Raw genomic sequence first — 21,764 nt, 5'->3', positions numbered from 1 at the left:
TTTATTATTTTTATTTAATTAATTCAGTCAAAAATTGTTCCCAATCTTGTTCCTAACGTTTCACTTGCATCTGTGGCTGATATCTTCAGAGGTGTATCACAGAGAGAAGTCTGTTATACATTGTGTCCAGACTTCTCTTATAACAGACTTCTCTCTGTGATACACCTCTGAAGATATCAGCCACAGATGCAGGGGAAACGTTAGGAACAAGATCTACCAGACCATGGCCACACAGCCTGGAAAGCCCACAATAACCAGTTGAATGTGGTTGTGAAAGCCTTCAACAATACTTTCAATGCTTTTTTTAATCTAGAGAGCCCAAGTTCTCCCTTTAAATCCACTCCAAAGGGGGTGGATTTAAAGAGAGAACCTGGAAAAAAATTGAGGGTGCATGTCAGGGGAGCAATGTTTAAGCTAATAGTGCCAAAATTTTAGGCTCCCTTCAGGAGACTCTCCTGATTAAACCACCCAGGTTTAGTGAAGTTTCGTTCAGGGGGTCCAAAGTTATGGACCCTCAAAAGGGTAGCCCCATCTACCATTAGCTCCCATTGGGAACGACGGGGGATGGGGCACCCCTTTTGGGAGTCCATAACTTTAGACCCTCTGAACCAAACTTCACCAAACTTGGCTGGCATCATCAGGAGCGTCTCCTGACAATAGCCTGAATTTTTGGTGCTGCTAGCCTAAAAACCGCACCCCCTGCTAGCCGACAAAGTAAAAACACTAAAAATACACCCCCCCCCCCACAACAATTAGAAATGAGCCCAATTTTTTCTGCGACCCCAGTGGTGGGCGCTCGGGATATTTGTTCCTAGATGTCCCTATTGTAGCTACGCCTCTGCCCCGATGCGCTTGCAAAGTTGCGGATCCCGCGTCTCCTCTCCTGCCTGGGGTTGCAAAAACGGAGTCTGTGCAGGCTTTTTTCAAGGTTTCCACCCCCCCCCCTTTTTTTTTTTGCAAAATGGCCCCCGGGGGCCCAGGGGCCCTCCCCGCCTCTCCCCTGCCCCCAGCCATTGCATTCTCTTCGCAGGCCGGACTGGCGCGCCTCTGTCCGCTTGCCCGTGACCGTGGGGCGGAGCCTTTAGGGCCAGCCAATCATCTTCCGAACCTCGACGGGCTGGCCTCCCTAGCCGCCGCGTTTCGCTCTCTTGGAGTCTTCTGGTTGCTGCGAGCCGCCGTAGTCCCTCAGCCCCGCGTAGTGCTACAATGTAGCCGCTGGAAGGCATGGAGCGCGCGTCGGGGGCGCGCTTGAGCCCCGGTAATAAAGGCGCGTGTCCGTGGGAAGGTGGGGAGGATCAGGGATTGGGCGATCCCCTAAGGGAAAGAGGGAGGGAGATGATCCTTTGCCATATCCTCTAGCCTTGCCAACTCCAGGTCGGGAAATACCTGGATATTTTTTTTGGGGGGGAAGGGTTATAGAGGGGAGGGGCTTCAATTGGGTATGATGCCACAAGGTCCAACCTCCAAAGTGGCATTTTTGTCTTGGGAAAACTGATGTCTGTTATCTGGAGATCAGTGGAAGTTCCTGGAAATCTCCAGGCCCCACCTGGAGGTTGGCAGCCTATATCATAAAGTATTGCCAAATTGCAGCCGACTGTTCGTAACCCCAGAGGGTTTTCAAGGCAAGAGGCTGAACAGAGGTCATTTGCCCTTGCCTGACTCTGCCTAGTAGCAACCGTGGACTTTCTCAATGGTCACCTGTCCAGATATTAACTAGGACTGTCCCTACTGAACTTCCCCAATCTGACAAGGTCAGGGCACAGTTACCATAGTTAAATTTAAATAAATAGAAATTCAAGGCGGACCGAGGAAGCACATTTTCGTGCCCTGCATTCCCACCTTGTGGAACTCCCTGTCACTAGATGCAATGATGGCAGTTCATTTGATGGATTTTTAAGGGGGATTTCAAAGACAGCCCAGCCTGCTGTACAGGGATGAGCGGGGAAGGGATGTAATTTTCCACGTCTTTCTAAGGAGCTTCCAAGGAGGACATCCGACAGAAAATCTGGGATTACATGGAAACCACTAATTTAGCTGATTTCCCAAGACCCGTCCATCACCGGATTCCCAACTTCAAGGTACAGCAGCATCACTTAAGAAGTAATATTTAGATTCGCAGGATCCCCCAATAGACCTTTTTTTCCTGTTGTTACAAAATACAAGATAATAGTTCATTTGGATAAAAAGGTGAAAATTCTCTAAGCAAGCTTCTTCCTCACACTCAGTTCTGGAGGACAGACTCAAAACAGGGAAACACTGATGTTGCATTACTGAAGTTACGTATGTTGACAAATCACCGAAACATCTTTTTACTGATCCCGACGTTTGGTTGATGAGATCACCCTCCTGCTAACTAGGTCATGTTTGGTCTTTCCATAAGTAATTCTTGCATGCTGCAGAGTACTTACGTAGTGGCGTAGTGGCTAAGAGCAGTGGCTAAGAGCAGGTGCACTGTGATCTGGAGGAACCGGGTTTGATTCCCAGCTCTGCCGCCTGAGCTGTGGAGGCTTATCTGGGGAATTCAGATTAGCCTATGCACTCCCACACACACCAGCTGGGTGACCTTGGGCTAGTCACAGCTTTTCGGAGCTCTCTCAGCCCCACCCACCTCACAGGGTGTTTGTTGTGAGGGGGGAAGGGCAAGGAGATTGTAAGCCCCTTTGAGTCTCCTGCAGGAGAGAAAGGGGGGATATAAATCCAACTCTTCTTCTTCTTCTTCTTCTTCTTCTTCTTCTTCTTCTTCTTCTTCTTCTTATCTGCTTGTTACGCTTCTATTCCACCCTTTCTGCAAACATTTCAGAGTACAGTGGGGTTGGCTTTTTGTGCTGTGGTATTATTAGGGGTTGCCAAAGCCATTTTTTGGGGGTTAAACCTTTACAATGAATTTCATTTTCAATGGCCAGTCAGAAGTTCTGCTGGGCAAAAGCCGCATCTGGCCCCACACCACTCTCTAAAAGCACTTGGAGGGCATCAACAAAGCTGTAGGCTTCAGTACCAGTGTTATATGCACACGGCCATTGTCCAAAGTTGTGAGAAACAAAGAATGATCTTTAGCTCTACAGATATTTCTGAGCTTAGACACTCCTTTCTGTGGTGAAGCTTCCGGATTGTCACCTTCCGGATTGTCACCTTGCCACAACAGGGTGCCCCGCGGGCCTGCGCAAGGCTTCCCGCTTTGCAGGAGTTCCAGCGTGCCAGGACGGTTAAAGTGAACCCTGATGCACCGCAGAGGAACGCCCGCTTTTTAACCTTAGAAGTGAGTATGTTGTCTGCTGTGTCCTTCTCAATGCAGGGGTCTTTCCTGATGAGTCACAGTGTTCAAAAATGGGAGGTGTTTGAGAAAGCAAGGGAAGTCAAGGTGGACCCGGACAAACCTCTGGAGGGAATTCGGCTGGCTGTGCTCCAGGTAACTAACCTTTCTCTCCACCAGGAATTCTTTCATTCCACCCCAAAGTCTCCTCGCTCCGATACTATAGGATGGGTGACACCTGGCTTGACAACACTACATGTGAAAGGGATCTGGGGCTCATTCCGCACATGCAGAATAATGCATTTTCAAACTGCTTTCAGTGCTCTTTGAAGCTGTGCGGAATAGCAAAATCCACTTGCGAACAGTTGTGAAAGTGGTTTGAAAACGCATTATTTTGTGTGTGCAGAAGGAGCCTGGGAGTCTTAGTAGATTACAAACTGAACATGAGTCAGCAGTGTGATACGGCAGCCAAGAAAGCCAATGCAATTCTGGGCTGTATCAAAAGGAGTATAGTGTCTAGATTGAGGAATGTAATTTTACCTCTCTATTCTGCATTGGTTAGACCTCACCTGGAATACTGTGTACAGTTCTGGGCACCGCAGTTCAAGAAGGATATTGACAAGCTGGAACGGGTGCAGAGAAGGGCAACCAGAATGGTAAAAGATCTGGAATCCATACCCTACGAGGAGAGACTTAGGGAGATGGGGATGTTTAGGTTTGGTGAAGTGAAGGTGAAGAGGTGACATGATAGCCCTGTTTAGATATTTGAAGGGATGTCATGTTGGTGAGGGAGCAAGCTTGTTTTCTGCTGTTCCAGAGACTAGGACCAGGAGTCATGGGTTCGAGATAAAGGAAAAGAGATTCCACCTAAACACCAGGAAAAACTTCCTGACAGTAAGGGCTGTCGGACAGTGGAATGCACTACCTCAGAGTGTGGTGGAGTCTCCTTCTTTGGAGGTTTTAAGCATAAGCATAAGCATTTTATTGTCATTGTGCACGCACAACGAAATTTACAACAGCATTCCTCGATGGACACAATTTCAGACTCATACATCATCCTCACTTTCCCCTTCCTCCACCCATCCCTACGCAGCCCCAAACACATCAACACGAAGCCGCGGAGTTCAGCATCGCCACAGCTCTAGAGTAGAAGCTGTCTCTAAGCCTCTTTGTCCTAGTTTTGATAGACCTGTATTGTCTGCCGGATGGTAACAGTTCAAAAAGAGAGTGTGCTGGATGAGACGGGTCCCTCAGAATATTTTGGGCTTTTTTTAGGCTTCGGAAATTATAGAGTTCTTCCAAGGAGGAGAGGCTGGATGGCCATCAGTCAGGAGTGCTTTGATTATGTGTTCATTCAATGCAGGGGGTTGGACTTGATGGCCTTTGGGGGTCTCTTCCAACTCTATGATTCTATGAATCCCCCAGGGGTGATCACTATCAGGGAAGAACCCCTCCGTTCTGTATCCTTAAGCATTCTCCTTCCTTTCTATGTCTGTCACAGGCTAGAAAAACACTCCTGGTACCAACCCCACGATTGCGAACTGGCCTGTTCAACCGGATTGTCCCTCCCGCTGGGGCAGCCAAAGACACCCTGAGAAAATGTGCTACTTCGCAGGTAGGGATCAGAAGCCAGGCTGGGCGGGAGGGAAGAGGAATCTCTTGCTGTGTTGTACATGCCACCATGGCCCTCTGCTGCCCCCTTGTGCCTCAGTGGAGAAAGCCACGACGTGTCCTGGGAAATCTTGTGTTACCCAAGTCAGATCTGAGTTGTGATTTTGTTCAGCCGGAAGCTGCCTTAGAATCACTGGAAGGGTAATTTGGCAGGTTGCCGAGGAGTAGACACAAAAGGCTATTATGGGTACAAGTAGAGCTTTGTTTTCCCAAGTTGGCTGCGGAGGGGAGAATTCCGGCTTGGGTTTTGTCCTCTCAGAACGGTTTCCCTCTTTTTCAGGGCGTCAGGGATTATAGCGTGCCTGTAGGGCTGGATTCAAATGTGCACATGGACCTGGTAGTGGTAGGATCCGTGGCTGTTTCTGAGAAAGGTACGTGGCAGGGAAAAAAATGTTCCTTGGAACATGAATGTGTAAGTCGTGTGGTTTGTTTGTTTGGTACTGGAGAGACCAGGGTTCAAATAACTGCTCAGCTGTGAAGCTTCCTGAACGAACGCAAGGGACAGTCTCTGTCTCTTTCTCTTCCGCCTAACCTACTCTACAGGGTTGTTGTGAGACCCAAACAGTGGAGGGAGAATAGTGTCTACCAAAGTGGAACTGTGTGACTGTCAGGGTGGCAGGGGTGGGAACCCATCACAAAATGGCCACCAGGATAGCCGGGTCCAATCACAAAATGTTGTCCTGTTCCAGAAAATGTTAGAAAGTTCTGGCCCAAGCATCTTCCCATGTGGAAGACACCTCTTTCCACGGACACAGAGCTTCTTGGCTCCGGATAACCTGCGGACACAGAGCTTCTTGGCTCCGGATAACCAGGTTTGATTCCCCACTCCTCCACCTGAGTGGCAGAGGCTTATCTGGTGAACCAGATGTATTTCCGCACTCCTACATTCCTACTGGGTGACCTTGGGTCAGTCCCAGTTCTCTCTGAACTCTCTCAGCCCCACCTGCCTCACAAGGTGTCTGTTGTGGGGAGAGGAAGGGAAAGGAGCTTGTCGGCCACCTTGAGTCTCCTTACAGGAGAGAAAGATGGGGTATAAATCCAGACTCTTTTTCTTCTTCTGAGGTACTTTCGCATAGGTCAAGGTTGAGGAAAATGAGGAGGCTGAAGTTTGTTCCCAGTTCGTTCCTCATTCCCAGTTCCTTATACATATTAACTAATTCCTGAATTTCGATTTCAACAATTTAAACACTCTGCACCCTAAAATAAGGTTCAGACCACAGCACAGATATACCTCCTCATTCAGAGGACCTTGTCCTCCAAGGAGACATATGCTGGTTCCTGGTCCAAAGCTCACTTCTTGTGCCAGCTGCTCCAAAGTGGGGTGCCACCAAAACTAAGGCACACACAGACACTGGGGCCCAGCTGCACCCTCAGGTTCATTTTGAGAGGGACAGGATTTTCCCCCCACTGCCCATACCACCTAGAAACTCCAGGCAGTGTCCATGGCTATCACTTGACCCTCTCAATAACCCTGCAAGGTAGGCCAGGATGAATGGAGATGTACGGCTCAAAGCCATCACTGAGCTTCACAGCTGAGCGAGGATTCAAACTTGGGTCTGGAGAGCTGGACGTCAGTTGCTTTCCCAGCTCTGATTAATCACGTTAGCCGCAGTGGCGTAGGAGGTTAAGAGCTCGTGTATCTAATCTGGAGGCACCGGGTTTGATTCCCAGCTCTGCCGCCTGAGCTGTGGAGGCTTATCTGGGGAATTCAGATTAGCCTGTGCACTCCCACACACGCCAGCTGGGTGACCTTGGGCTAGTCACAGCTTCTCGGAGCTCTCTCAGCCCCACCCACCTCACAGGGTGTTTGTTGAGAGGGGGGAAGGGCAAGGAGATTGTAAGCCCCTTTGAGTCTCCTGCAGGAGAGAAAGGGGGGATATAAATCCAAACTCCTCCTCCTCCTCCTCTTCCTCTTCCTCTTCCTCTTCTTCTTCTTCTTCTTCTTCTTCTTCTTCTTCTTCTTCTTCTTCTTCCTCTTCCTCTTCTTCTTCTTCTTATTCTTCCTCTTCTTCCTCTTCTTCTTCTTCTTCTTCTTCTTCATAAAGGGGTGATGTTTCGGCTCATACTGGGGGTTCACTTCCTTCTTTACTGTGCCACCCTTTAGGCTGGCGAATCGGGAAGGGGGAAGGCTTTGCGGACATGGAATATGCCATGATGGTCTCCATGGGAGCTGTGAGCGAGGGCACGGCAGTCATCACGGCCGTTCACGACTGCCAGGTAATGATAACACTGCCCCTGAACACATGGAACCAGCCGCCTTATACCTAATCAGACTTTTGGCCTATTAAAGTCAGTTGTTGTCTATTCTGAATTCTGGGCTGGAAAAACTCGATTCATATAAAAAGAATTTGGAATGTGATGTCTCTACATTTGTTTCGATAAGCTTGGTCTCTCTTCTGCTCCTTGCGGTAGGTGGTGGACATACCGGAAGAGCTACTGGGTGACCACGACCTGACGGTGGATTATATTCTCACCCCAACAAGAGTGATCCAAACTGGCTGCCAGCGCCCGAAGCCCCAGGGGATCCTTTGGCACAAGGTAGTCTGCGTTTTCCGCAGGTCATTTGGGGTCGGAAAGCTTTGTAGACCTTCCATTGGGAGCTCTGCTGATCGGATACATAAAAAGGGGATGGGTTATGACTTAGTGATAGAGTATTTAAAGAAGAAGAAGAGTTTGAGCAGTGGCGTAGGAGGTTAAGAGCTCATGTACCTAATCTGGAGGAACCGGGTTTGATTCCCAGCTCTGCCGCCTGAGCTGTGGAGGCTTATCTGGGGAATTCAGATCAGCCTGTACACTCCCGCACATGCCACCTGGGTGACCTTGGGCTAGTCACAGTTCTTCTGAGCTCTCTCAGCCCCACCTACCTCACAGGTGAGCAGCTGTGAAGGGGGGAAGGTAAGGACAGCTCCCCTTTGAGTCTCCTGCAGGAGAGAAAGGGGGGATATACATCCAAACTCCTCCTCCTCCTCCTCCTCCTCCTCCTCCTCCTCCTCCTCTTCTTCTTCTTCTTCTTCTTCTTCTTCTTCTTCTTCTTCCTCCTCCTCCTCCTCTTCTTCTTTTCTCTCCTGTGAGGAGACTCAAAGGGGCTTACAAGCTCCTTTCCCTTCCTCTCCCCACAACTTACACCTTGTCAGGTAGGCAGGGCTGAGAGAGTTCAGAGACAAATGTGACTGGCCCAAGATCACCCAGCTGGAACGTATGAGTGGGGAAACAAATCTGGTTCATCAGATAAGACTCCACCCCTCATGTGGAGGAGTGGGGAATCAAACCCGGTCCTCCAGATTAGAGTCCACCTGCTCTTAACCACTACACTGCACTGGTTCTCAATCTTGGTATGCAGGAGGTCCCAGGCTCATTCCCCCATGTTGGAGAAGATGCTCTACTATGGAGCCTCAGCCCCTTCCTAAAGATGCTCTTCCCCCTCCTAAGAGGTAGATTTGAGCTGAACTTTTGGAGAAATTCCTACCAGCGAGAGCAGTTTGATTGTGGAAGTAGTTGCTGGTTTCTCATGAAGAAGAAGAAGAAGAGTTTGGATTTATATCCCCCCTTTCTCTCCTGCAGGAGACTCAAAGGGGCTTACAATCTCCTTGCCCTTCCCCCCTCACAACAAACACCCTGTGAGGTGGGTGGGCCCGAGAGAGCTCCGAGAAGCTGTGACTAGCCCAAGGTCACCCAGCTGGCATGTGTGGGAGTGTACAGGCTAATCTGAATTCCCCAGATAAGTCTCCCCAGCTCAGGTGGCAGAGCGGGGAATCAAACCCGGTCCCTCCAGATTAGATACACGAGCTCTTAACCTCCTACGCCACTGCTGCTACTCATGAAAGTTTCTCATGAGTAGTTTCTCATGAAAGGTCTTCATGCAGAATCTGGACAGCCATCTGTCAGGGAATTTGTAGGTTTGCATTTCCTGCATGGAACAGGGAATTGGACTAGATGGCCTCGAAGGCTGTTTTCCTGCTCTAGAGCTTTACGCTCTTGTAGTGCTGCTGTTTCCCTTGTCCTCAGATCCGGCTCCATCTTGCTAACTTTGATCCCCTTCCTGCCTTAGTGTCAGAACTGAGCCCCCATAAATAGTTTCTCAAGCTCCTTCAGCAGAGATCTGCAGGAGCGATATCTGCAGGGATCGGACCCAGACCTCCGCCCGGCAGAGAATCCTTTAATCTCGGTGCCACTTTTGACACCCCGGCAGACAGGGTCGGGCCTGCTGGGCTGCTTTATCAGAACTCTGCCTCCTTTTGCATTTCTACACTTATCAGCGAGAGGGAGAGATTAAAGGCGGCAATCTCCCTCCGGGCAAAGATGCCGTTCCCACTGGGCTCAGCAGGGTTTGCCATCTGCTCTCAGTCCCTGCGTGATTCGAAGTGTTTTTGGCACACAAGGGTAGGTGTCTTAATCTACTGTAGCGAAAGTAAACTGGAGTCTTGTGGCACCTTAAAAGACACTATGCGTGTGTGCGTGTGCATATTTCAGCCAAAGCTTTTGTGACTCAGAGTTTGATCCATTGGACGCATCTGCCAAAGCAGACTGGAGTCTATTAAAGCTCTGCCTGAAATAAAAACAATTGTTGGCTTTTAAGGTGCCCCGTGTCATTTATATTTCTTTATAGTGCTTGTTGCCACTTTTTGCAAAGGACTGATTTTTAGAATCTCTGGTTTGACAAAAAATGTCTATTTTATTCTCAGTAGTTTATTAGTGAAAAAAAGGGCTGCTCCAGAGTCACAGCCCCCTTTCCTTCCTTCCTTCCTTCCTTCCTTCCTTCCTTCCTTCCTTCCTTCCTTCCTTCCTTCCTTCCTTCCTTCCTTCCTTCCTTCCTTCCTTCCTTCCTTCCTTCCTTCCTTCCTTCCTTCCTTCCTTCCTTCCTTCCTTCCCTCCTTCCCTCCTTCCCTCCTTCCCTCCTTCCTTCCTTCCTTCCTTCCTCCCTCCCTTCCCTCCCTCCCTCCCTCCCTCCCTCCCTTCCCTCCTCCCTTCCCTCCTTCCTTCCCTCCTTCCCTCCCTTCCCTCCCTCCTTCCTTCCTTCCTTCCCTTCCTTCCTTCCTTCCTTCCTTCCTTCCTTCCTTCCTTCCTTCCTTCCTTCCTTCCTTCCTTCCTTCCTTCCTTCCTTCCTTCCTTCCTTCCTTCCTTCCGGGCTCAGGAGTGCTTGCTTTGTTCTCATGTCTTCCAGTTCATCCTCACAACAACCCTCTGAGGTAGGTTAGGATAAGTGAATGACCCTGTGGCAGGAAACAAGATCCAAAAAGACTCCTGAAGGAGGGGAGCAAATAGCAGAACGTAGATGGTTGCCTCAAAGAATGAATGGAAGGTGGCCAAAGCAAAGGAAAAGATTTGCCACAGAGCAAAAGAAAAGATGTGCCATGGAGAGAAACACATTTTACTGTGACAAAACCTCTGAAGGTGCCAGCCATTGATGCGTGTGAAATGTTAGGAGGGGGTTAGAGGGAGGTTGGGACATGGGGGAAGGAAGAAGAGACCCTCGAGGAAAATGTGGGGGAAGGAGATGGTATCTTCAGGGAGAGGGCCGAGTTTCTGACGTGCTTGCTAGTTTTTCCCATTTTGCCGTTTTGAGGATTCTAAATAAAGCCTCCGATAAATGTGCAGAATATTCCTGTGCATGGATTAAATCCCTCTTGAGGGGTGAGAGTCGTTTGCAGGCCTGGTTTGCTTCCAAGGGCGATTAGTTATGCGAGAAATGCTTTTCCTGTTTGGTTGGATTAGCATAAGGTTTGGGCATGCCACAAGCTGAGAAAACCCAGCCAGCATTTCTGCTCCTGGGCTCTGGGGAGGGACGGGAGAGGCAATAATCCCTTTGCTCCCATTGGTGGATTTAAAAATCCCGTTCCTCCCATTGGTGAGTTTAATTGTGGTGTCATGAGAGGATTTGCATAGGAGGGGCTGGGACTTCTGGAGTCAGGGACCTTTCTCAGAGGTCCGCAGAGGTGCCATTTCAAGCACTCGTTTTCCAGAAATTCCCACCGTTTCTCATGCCACGACCAGACCCGTTAAATGGCCTGGGAGCACCAGTCCTGTTACCATTTTTCAACTAGCGTCATCAGTGTTCAGGGCTCATTTATCATTGTCATAGGAGCATTGAGTCGGAAGGGGCCTTACGGGTCATCTAGTCCAACCCCCTTCTCAATGCAGGATCAGTCTGACGAGCGAATGTGCAGCCGCTAATCTCTAGTTGAGACCTTCTTGCTCATGATTTAAACCCATTGCATGTTCTCTCCACTACGCAGTGGCACAGTGGCTAAGAGCAGGTGCACTCTGATCTGGAGGAACCGGGTTTGATTCCCAGCTCTGCCACTTGAGTTGTGGAGGCTTACCTGGGGAATTCACACACATGCCAGCTGGGTGACCTTGGGCTAGTCACAGCTTCTCGGAGCTCTCTCGGGCCCACCCACCTCACAGGGTGTTTGTTGTGAGGGGGGAAGGGCAAGGAGATTGTAAGCCCCTTTGAGTCTCCTAAAGGAGAGAAAGGGGGGATATAAATCCAAACTCTTCTTCTTCTCTGCTGCCAATGGCCCCTGGCCTTTCTGTAAGGCCCCTTCTGCACAGGTAAAATAATACACTTTCAATGCACTTTTGAAGCTGTGCGGAATAGCAAAATCCACTTGCAAACAATTGTGAAAGTGCGTTGTTCTGCATGTGTGGAAGAGGCCTAAGCAGAGGTGGGATCCAGCAGGTTCTCATAGGTTCTCAAGAGTAGGTTACTAATTATTTGTGTGTGCCAAGAGGGGGTTACTAATTGGTGATTTTGCCATGTGATTTTTGCCTTAGTTACGCCCCTCCTCTCAGCAGTAGCGCGCAGAACTTGAAGCAGTCTAGCAGGAGGTGCACCGGCGTGCGTGGCAGCCTGCGCCTGCATGCATTCGTTTCCCGCCCAAGGACTGGCGCAGTGGCTGCGTCCTTGCCACAGCCCCAGGAATGCCCCACCCCAGGAATGTCCGGCCACGCCCCCATCGTGCCCCGCCCAGCCCCATTGGCACTACGCCACAGTTTGAATCCCACCACCATGGGAACCTGTTACTAAAATTTTTGGATCCCACCACTGGGCCTAAGTGATAGCCTTTCAAACACTTCCAAGATCCAAACTCTTTTTCTTCTTCAGACTGAACATCCCCAAGAGCCTCCAGCCTTTCCTCCGAGGGCCTTGTCTCCAGGAGTAATACTCTCTGAGCTAGTGCCATAATTATGCCATCTGACTATGTAACCTCAGCGGTGGGTTCTGTGGGGCAGAACCTGGAATGAGTTTGCAACAACAATTTTTAAAAATAAAATGGTTTACTTTCTTAACACACAACATTAAACATCAACATTTAACATCACACTTCAAGGTCCTGTTCAGGTTGCATTTTCAAGTCCTTCTAGTTACAGTCTACTGATACTGCCAAGTCCAATTCTTCTTGCAAGTGGGTTGGCTCCTGAAGACTCCAAGGGCTTGGTGAACAGGATTCAACATGGTGAAGGTTTCCAGGAGAACTCTCACCCGTTACAACCACAAAAAGAAACCCTGAAACAATAAACTCCAACATTTACAACATAGCAAAAATAAACAACTGCCTTCCCAGTAGTTCCCAACAATATTGCAGTTACCTTAACAAGGTGTTAAGGGCTTATACCAATTAGGGGCTGATGGGAATTGTAGTCCATAACATCTGGAGTGCCAAAGGTTCGCCACCACGGGCTTATACAAACCAAGGTTCGAGTCTGGTAGCCTTGTCTCCTCCAAAGAGCTCTGCAGCCTTTTGCTGCTCTGAGTCTCCACCCCTTTCTGGGTCAACCCATTCTGAGCATGGGGGTTACAACTACACACATTTTTTATTTGAAAAAGCACCGTTTTCTCTCCACATTTGTGCATCAGATCAGTCACCAAACCATGGAGAAGATCCCCATCCTGAAGAGCCTTCGTTGCAGAGAGGAAGAAGCCAGGAAAGATGTCGCCCTCAAGGAAGAACAGACACATGTTCCAGCTGTGGCCAAGCCAGCTAGGAGAGCCCGGGATGCTAGGCCTGGACACCCCATGTTGCAGAACAAGTCTGACCCCTGCGGAGCAAGCCCTGGGGAGGAGTCTGCATCCTCTCACTCGGACTGTCTTCATGAACCTTCCAGTTTGTTCGTGGGGAACATCCCTCCAGAAACCAGAGCCGGTGAATTCAAGGCTGCCCTCCGAGAGTGCCACGCCACCCCTGCGCAGCTCACCTGGCAGGGGGCGCAGTGCCGAGCTTTCCTCCGTTACCGGGATAAAGGCGAGGCCGAAGTTGCCCTGACAGCCTTGCGAGGCCTGAGTCTCCACGGTTGCCTCTTGAGAGTTGAACCCGCCAAGGCCCAGCGCAACAAAATGGCCAGTGGTCCCTGAAGAGCAAATCAGAGAGGCGGCCGTGTTCTCAGTGGGCCACTCATCCAAGCCCCAAGTCAAAGGTTTTTGCGTCCCTTTTATCAGGGGTGCCCAATTCTGGGGCTTCAGATGTTCATGGACTACAATTCCCAGCAGGGGCTGATGTCCAGGAACATCTGAAGCCCCAGAGTTGGACACCTCTGCTTACATCTCTGTAGACTTTGTCTTTCGGCAAGGGTGATACACCGGGCGATTTCCTTCCCCCGCAGCAATAATTTATTTAGGAGATTTCTAAACTGCCTCCAACAGTTTTAAAGCTGGCTCGGAAGATCCTCGAGGGAAGCGATGGCTAAAATTGCTATACCTGGGCAAAGTTGATGTACTTTCTGCGTAATTTGCTTCTGTGGTTGAATGGTGAGAAAATCCAAAGACGTATCCAGTTTGTTCTCTGGTCTTTGCATCCTTTGCTGATGATTCTCAAGAACATTTGAGTAGGAAGGTTTTCTTTGCAAGGATACACAAGTGCGACATGGCGGGGACGGGGGTGGGGGTGGGGTTCACAGTGAACTCCCATACAAAGGCTTCTGTAGAATAAAGCAAACGTATTTGATTTCCCCCCCTTCATTTGCCTCTCGTGCGTTTCTTTGCTTCCTGAAAAATGAGATGGATCGGGGCCAAACGCCTTCCAGGACAGAAGCGCATTTGCCAGCGATCCCAGGCGTAAGATCAAAACACACCCTGAAATGTTGTGGGATATTTATTTATTAATTTTGTTTTAAAAAGCTTAACAGTGGGAAACAGTTTCCTAGCTCCGGGCTGTAGTACAATGTATATTTTAAGCTCGATACTATACCCGAGAGAGGCAGATTTTCATAAAATGTTTTTTTAAAAAACTCAAACCTTCTGAAGATTGTTATAAACCCTTAGTGTGAAGGGGCCTCCCCAGGAAGAAGAAGAAGAGTTTGGATTTATATTCCCCCTTTCTCTCCTGCAGGAGACTCAAAGGGGCTTACAATCTCCCTGCCCTTCCCCCCCTCACAACAAACACCCTGTGAGGTAGGTGGGGCTGAGAGAGCTCCGAGAAGCTGTGACTAGCCCAAGGTCACCCAGCTGGCGTGTGTGGGAGTATACAGGCTAATCTGAATTCCCCAGATTAGCCTCCACAGCTCAGGCGGCAGAGCTGGGAATCAAACCCGGTTCCTCCAGATTAGATACATGAGCTCTTAACCTCCTACGCCACTGCTGCTCCTTCAAAAGAAGCCTTCAAAGAAATGATGCTGATAATTTACAATCGAGTGTGTGGGGGGGGGGCGGGGGGGGCCTCTCTTCTTTCTTATTTTCACAGCATCATCTTTGTTTTATAACTGTATCAGGGAAGCTGCCCCACGTAGGTCAGCAAAGTTTTCTCTGACTGGCAGCCAGCATTCAAATGCCCCAGAACAGAACCTGGCATGCCCCAGATGCCCTAGAACAGAACCACGAGAGTCAGCGTGGTGGTGTGGTTAGAAGCAGGTGAATTCTAATCTGGAGAACTGGGTATGATTCCCCACTCCTTCACTTGAATGGCAGAGGCTTATCTGGTGAACCAGATGTGTTTCCGCACTCCTATATTCCTGCTGAGTGACCTTGGGCTAGTCACACTACTCTGAACCCTCTCAGCCCCACCTAGCTCACAAGGTGTCTTTTGTGGGAAGCGTCCACATTTGGATCTGAATAAAATTCATCTGAATAAAATCCATTGAACCCTTCACACTTTTAACCAATGCAAATGGTTCTTTCTCCCACCCCGGACATTCCATATTTCACTTGCTTGACTACCATCAGTTCTGAAGAAGAAGAAGAAGAAGAGGAGGAGGAGGAGGAGGAGGAGTAGTTTGGATTTATATCCCCCCTTTCTCTCCTGCAGGAGACTCAAAGGGGCTTACAATCGCCTTGCCCTTCCCCCCCTCACAACAAACACCCTGTGAGGTGGGTGGGGCTGAGAGAGCTCTGAGAAGCTGTGACTAGCCCAAGGTCACCCAGCTGGCATGTGTGGGAGTGCACAGGCTAATCTGAATTCCCCAGAGAAGCCTCCACAGCTCAGGCGGCAGAGCTGGGAATCAAACCCGGTTCCTCCAGATTAGATACACGAGCTCTTAACCTCCTACGCCACTGCTGAAGATGCCAGCCACAGATGCAGGCGAAACGTCAGGAGAAAATGCTACTGGAACACAGCCATACAACCCGGAAAACCCACAACATCCCAGTGATTCCGGCTGTGAAAGCCTTCGACAATACATTCATGGAACGCTTACATTTCCAAGAGGAGGCTGCCTGCTTAGAAAATGCCTAACTGCTTTGGCCTGTTTAGATTACAGCAAGCAAAGTTTTCATCTCCAAAAAGGAAACAATTATTCAGGCTGCTGATATATGGGGTCATTCTTCGCTACTGCCTGTAAACAGGCTCTGCCGTTCCTCTTGTACATAAACTCCTGGTTCCTTGAAAATCCCCAGGGAAACATCATTCTGTCCTGTCTTTCCAGGTGTGGGTTTGCCTTCTAAATCACCGATTTGAAGGGCTTTGCACAGAAAAGCGTGTTCAAGGGCCTGGCACGCTATTTTTGGCATTGCAAAATGAATTTCCACTCTGGTGGGAACTGAGAACCTTAAGTGCCAGGAAACTGAGGTGAAGCCCGCCTAAATGAACTGGAACGGCATGATTTTGGAAGAGGCTGCAAATGGGCCCAGAGTAAAATCCCAAAACCAAAACCCACAAGGAAGGGGGCTTTCATTCTGCAAAACTTAATATGTTACGGGATTCAAATCAAACTGTTCTATCGCAGACCAGCATAGCTAAACTATGTAAATGTTAACTATTTATTGTTCTGGTTTAAATTACTTACGTTGCTTATTGTACTATTTACAGACTGTAAGATGGAGCTCTTCCGCCAGGCATTTCCATCTGGCCAGCCGGGTTGATTGCTGCATTTGATCTCCATATCACCATCTTGGCCTCCTCTGGGTTTGGAGGGAGGTTTTTTTTTTTTTTTGCCATCTGTTGCTGTTATTGTCGACTGATTTTATTGTATTATTGTTGTGGCTGTTTTTACTGTTTTATTGTTTGCTGCCCTGAGCCCTGCTGGGGAGGGCAGGAAACAAACAAACAAACAAACAAACAAACAAATAAAATTGGCTTGGGCGGATCTACCGTCTAGTTTAATGTGAGGCAGCGTCAGCTGAGCATAACATATCCATAATGTATCTTTTAAATATCAGTTTCCAAGTGATGATGCTGATTTCTTGTACCTACTTCTGAGTAAAGTTGCATGAGGTTGGGTTAGAATTAGAAAGGATTGGCTTTCGGGGACCCAATTTCTTCCTAGCCGTGACCAGCTCTTTAGATGTCCAGCAGGTGGTGCTAGAGTTGCATTAAAACATCCTATGGATTACTGTGACTCCCATTTAATACCTCCACCCAGAAATTTTTGTTCCAATGCACTTTTTGATATTTCTTCCCTCCTTTTCTTTTTCCAAATTATCCAGTTTAAGAACTGATCATGAGAGGAAATATGTGAGGCTTAAACCACAGATTTTTTTAAATTTAAAAAAGATAGTATTCCAATCATTAAAGAAAAAGAACAGAAAGTTTGAATTTTGTTTAAAACTGAAATTCTGCAGAAATATGAACTCGAATGAAACTGTGTTGCCTCTTTAGTGGGTGAACTACAGTAGCCTAACAGAAGCCACAAAGTTATCTGTGCTTTGCCCTCTTGGAGTGCAGTGTAGGTTTGTTTATTTATTTCCTTCATTTATTTACCTATTTACCCCAGTGGGGACCCAAAGCAATATACATCATTCTTCACTCTTCCACTCCCACCAATCTTGTGAGGAAGGCTAGGGTGAGAGACTGGCAAGCTTTCATGGCAGAGCGGGGATTCGAACCCGCGTGTCATGAATCCTAACTTGACACTCTAACCCAGTGATGGCGAACCTTTTTGAGACTGAGTGCCCAAATTGCAACCCCAACCCCAGTTATTTATCGCAAAGTGCCAACCCGGCAATTTAACCTGTATGCTGAGGTTTTAGTTTAGAAAAAGCTAATTGGCTCCCTCTTCCTCCACCCCACCCGCTCGAGCAGGGCCAGCCTGCTCTCTACAGCGCCTCGAAAACAGTAAGCGTCACCGCATTCGCAACCACTCTGTGCCTCTCTGCGCATCTCTGCCTCCTCTGCATTCCCCGGGTAGCAGCCACCCGGAGCACAGGCACCAGGCCCGCCAGCCGTGTCCTCCCTGCTCACCGTGGTGCGTGCATGCTGTGCTCAGTGGCCCAGGCCAGCCTAGATGTGTGTGTGTGTGGGGTGTGTGATTTTCTGCCCCCCACATGTCGAACTCTGTGTGTGCATGCCCACAGATAGGGCTCCGAGTGCCACCTCTGGCACCCGTGCCATAGGTTCGCCATCACTGCTCTAACCACTACACCGTGCTGACTCTGGTTCATGATTTGAATTTTGTGGGGATGTTGTAAATGCGTGGTCTTCAGCCTGTCAGTTGGGACTTTCAGGGGTCTGGAGAACTCCAACACCTGGGTCACAAAAGCTGCTATGGAATCGCCCTCCTAGTGTGTAGAAGTGAGTGAAGGAACTATATTTTGTTGCCTCTTGTATTGAACAGCAAAAAATGTCTCTCTATATATTTTAAAAGGTTTATTATAAAGAGAGAACAAGAACACGGAAAAGGATTGGATTCTCAAAGGAGTGTTTCTCAACAGGAGTAATGTGAGGTGCTATCGGATGATCAAAAAATCTATTTTCTTTTAAACAATGTAAATGAAATTTTCTGTGAATTGGTAGCCAAATTCCTTTTAGATGTAATTAATGCTTCGGTATATGAAACACAGGTATGTAACCATTGAGCATTGGGTAAGTTTGGTTGCTTTTATATAAATTATATGTAATTATATAAGTTGTTAAAGTTAACTTTGTAATTTTTATATGCCAATAAAGGCTTACATTGCAGCAGGAGTAAAAACAACCCCGGGAAAGCTGATCTAAAGTTTGTGAGCGTGGTGGTCTGGAAAGTACGAAGCAGCCCTGAATTCTTACGATGCTGATTTTGTTTTCGTCGCCTGATGTTATTGTTTCTTTTATTTTGTGGCTTTTTCTGCTGGGGGGTTGGTGGTCTTCTGTTGCTCTGCATTTCGTTCTGACCTCCCCCAGGAATCCTGTCTGCAGTGGAAGGGTGGGAGAGAAATATTCCAACGCATAAAGGGGAAGATTCGCTTTTGCAGCAGGAAGACCTGGTTGGAATCTTTAGCGTTCCGCCTCTCCTTCCTTATTCGAGGTTGTGCTGCCAGCCTGTTTAGACTGAGCTCAGTGGCTTGGGGAATATTTAGCGTCCACGGAGTACAGTGCGCTGGTTCCTTCTCCCAGTCCAACGCAGCTCTGGAAATCCCTCCTGGCATCTGGAAACCAGGCCTCTTGGCAGGTGGTCTCCCGAGATCTTCCCCCATCTCCAACGTTATCAGTTTATTCTTTGACACATTGAGCCACCCCGGACTTAATCATGATGAAAACTAACCATAAATCTTCGGAGACAAGAGGCTTTGCTGAACTGAAAAGACTCTCGCTGGAATGCGGCGGCCTCTGCAAATCTGAACTCTGGAAACGTCTGCAAACACCAACTGGAGATAGCTGAAGGATGGGGACAGTTTTGTGTTAGCAGTTGGCCTAGGGCAGTGGTGGCGAGCCTATGGCACTCCAGATGTTCATGGACTACAATTTCCATCAGCTGGATAATCACTAGGGCTCGATGTAACTCCTTCCCTTGCTCTATGCTACAAGGAAGGTTCCGAAAAATCGACCTGCAAGAGCGGAAATGTCCCCATTGTACCACAGTGATTCAAACCATGGAACATATATTGCTCGACTGCCCCAAATACGAGGGATCTAGGGCCAGACTTTTTGCTCTTTGTCCTGTAATCTTTAATGAATACTCTACTTTGGGGAAGATTACGTTTCTATTAAACAATTCCGCCTCCGAGATTTTAACTTTTGTAGCTAGGTTCCTTATAGAAACTTTGAAATGATTACCTGCGATGGTTCTCATGTATGGGATGTGTGTTTGGACAATGTTGGCTGTTATATGGATTCTATGCCTAATAAAGGTTTATATATATATAATTTCCATCAGCCCCTGTCAGCATGGCCAACTGGAGTTGCCATAGGATTGCCACCACGGGCCTAGGGTGAGGGAAGGCTGGATTCGAATCCCTGTATTCAAATGTTTCGCTGAGCTGGAACCAGTCACTCACTTTCAACTAACAGTGCAAACCTAAAGAGAGTTACTCCTGTCCATGCCCATTGAAATGAATGGGTTTGACTGGAGTTAACTCTCTTTAGAATTGCAGCGTGAGTCTACCTTGCAGGGTTGCTGTGAGGATGAAATGGAGAAGAGAATCTTATATCCTGCCCTTAACTCCTTGGATAAAAATGTGGTATGAAAGGTCTCATTTCAGGGGGTAGTTTGGATAGTTCCTTGAGGTCCCTTCTAGAGCCAGTGGAATAAAATAATCTATCTAATTCAGCATCCTGTCTCACACAATGGCCAACTAGGAGCAGCAGTGGCATAGGAGGTTAAGAGCTCGTGTATCTAATCTGGAGGAACCGGGTTTGATTCTCCGCTCTGCCGCCTGAGCTGTGGAGGCTTATCTGGGGAATTCAGATTAGCCTGTGCACTCCCACACACGCCAGCTGGGTGACCTTGGGCTAGTCACAGCTTCTCGGAGCTCTCTCAGCCCCACCTACCTCACAGGGTGTTTGTTGTGAGGGGGGAAGGGCAAGGAGATTGTCAGCCCCTTTGAGTCTCCTGCAGGAGAGAAAGGGGGGATATAAATCCAAACTTTTCTTCTTCTAGTTCCTCTGAGGTACAACAACAGGGCATAGAGACCGAGGTCTTTCCCTGATGTTGTCCCCTGGCCCTGGAATTCAGAGGTTGAACATGAAAGTCCCCTTTGGTCACCATGTCTAGTAGGTACTGAGAGGCCTATCCCAGGGCCAGAGTGAGCAGTAATTGCACCCAGGGCACGTGTGCACCCTGTGCCCCTGTCACACCCTGCTGCCCTGGAATGCCGCCCCACCCCCGCCCCACCCCTGTCATGGTGTGCGCCTGGTGCGTTGCACCCCCTATCCCCTTGACGCTACGCCACTGGCCTATCCTCTATGAATCTACCTAACTCCCTTTTAAAACCATCTGTGCCTGTGGCCATTGCTGCATCATCTATTCTAGGACAATCTATGGGCTATACAGGCTGAGTGAATCAATGTAACAACACAGCCACCTGAAAACACAGATTCATAATGGAAAACAAAACACAGACACTGGCTTCTTGCACTAGCAGAACAGTAAACTCGGATGAGCATAATTATATTCTTCACACTATTATAATGCTTTCGTCAGCCTTCGCATGGCTTTATTGCCACGTCCTCTGGCAGCGAATTCCGCATTTTGATTGCTCGCTGTTTAAAGCAGTATTTCTTTTTGTTTGTCCTGAATCTGCCGCCCGTCAACTTTATTGGGCGGCTCCAAGCACTCATATTTTCGGAGAGGAAGGAACCGTTCCCTTTGTCCACTCTCTCCACCCCATGCACAACTTTTATAAACCTCCATCATGTCCCCTCACAGTTGTTTCTTTTCTAAGCTGACTTTGATGGAAAATGTTTATCTCTCCTTTTGAAATCAAGCAGGCAGGTTTGTACTTATCTTTCCCTAGGTCATACTCGCTGATAAACAATATGGTGCAGACAGAAACTGGGGGAGTTTTCAGACTCGCTTTCCAGAGCCCCTTCTGCACATGCTGAATAATGCACGTTCAATCCACTTTCACAATTGTTTGCAAGTGGATTTTGCTGTTCCACACAGTAAAATCCAGCTGCAAAGTGCATTGAAAGTGAATTGAAAGCGCATTATTCTGCATGTGCGGAAGGGACCCAGGTCTTGTGCTGCAGGCAGATTTTTAATTTGTGGAAGACACATCAGGGGAGTTCCATTTGCCAGGCTTAACAAAGAGGGATTCGAATCCCTCATGGATATGAAACTGCATTACACCAAGTCTGACTGTTGGTCTGTCTAACTGAAATATTGTCCACTCGGATTGGCAAATACCGTGTTTCCCCCAAAATAAGACAGAGTCTTATATTAATTTTTGCTCCCAAAGATGCACTATGTCTTATTTTCAGGGGATGTCTTATTTTTCCACTCCACAACTGCATGCTCTGGTCGACGGGCATGCTTCCAAACAAAAACGTTGCTACGTCTTACTTTCAGGGGATGCCTTATATTTAGCACTTCAGCAAAACCTCTACTATGTCTTGTTCTCAGGGGATGTCTTATTTTCGGGGAAACAGGGTATTTTATTTATTTATTTATTTCATTAGGCTTTTATACCGCCCCATCCCCGAAGGGCTCTGGGCGGTGTACAGCATATAAAAACAACAATATAAAATAATTAAACATTTAAAAGCAGCGATAAAACTAG

At 48.2% G+C, this 21,764-nt stretch overlaps 1 protein-coding gene across 2 annotated transcripts; it reads left to right on the top strand.

Moving 5' to 3' along the window:
• The first annotated feature begins 1,168 nt into the window (after positions 1-1,168).
• MTHFSD (methenyltetrahydrofolate synthetase domain containing) lies at positions 1,169-13,877 on the top strand. Of its 2 annotated transcripts, none has more exons than XM_048515189.1 (8): positions 1,169-1,258; positions 1,975-2,078; positions 3,293-3,406; positions 4,752-4,865; positions 5,202-5,292; positions 7,026-7,138; positions 7,334-7,459; positions 12,780-13,877. In XM_048515189.1, the coding sequence occupies exons 1-8, from the start codon at positions 1,225-1,227 to the stop codon at positions 13,272-13,274; spliced, it is 1,191 nt and encodes a 396-aa protein (XP_048371146.1). In that variant the 5' UTR covers positions 1,169-1,224; the 3' UTR covers positions 13,275-13,877. The 2 variants fall into 2 exon arrangements, with proteins under 2 accessions (XP_048371146.1, XP_048371147.1); XM_048515190.1 differs by lacking the exon at positions 3,293-3,406 and adding an exon at positions 3,143-3,256.
• The last annotated feature ends 7,887 nt before the right edge of the window (positions 13,878-21,764 follow it).

This window comes from Sphaerodactylus townsendi, linkage group LG14 (assembly GCF_021028975.2).
Source record: "Sphaerodactylus townsendi isolate TG3544 linkage group LG14, MPM_Stown_v2.3, whole genome shotgun sequence".
Classification (NCBI taxonomy): Eukaryota; Metazoa; Chordata; class Lepidosauria; order Squamata; family Sphaerodactylidae; genus Sphaerodactylus; species Sphaerodactylus townsendi.
Note: the sequence above shows the minus strand (reverse complement) of the source record. Positions and strands in the feature narration are given on the sequence as shown.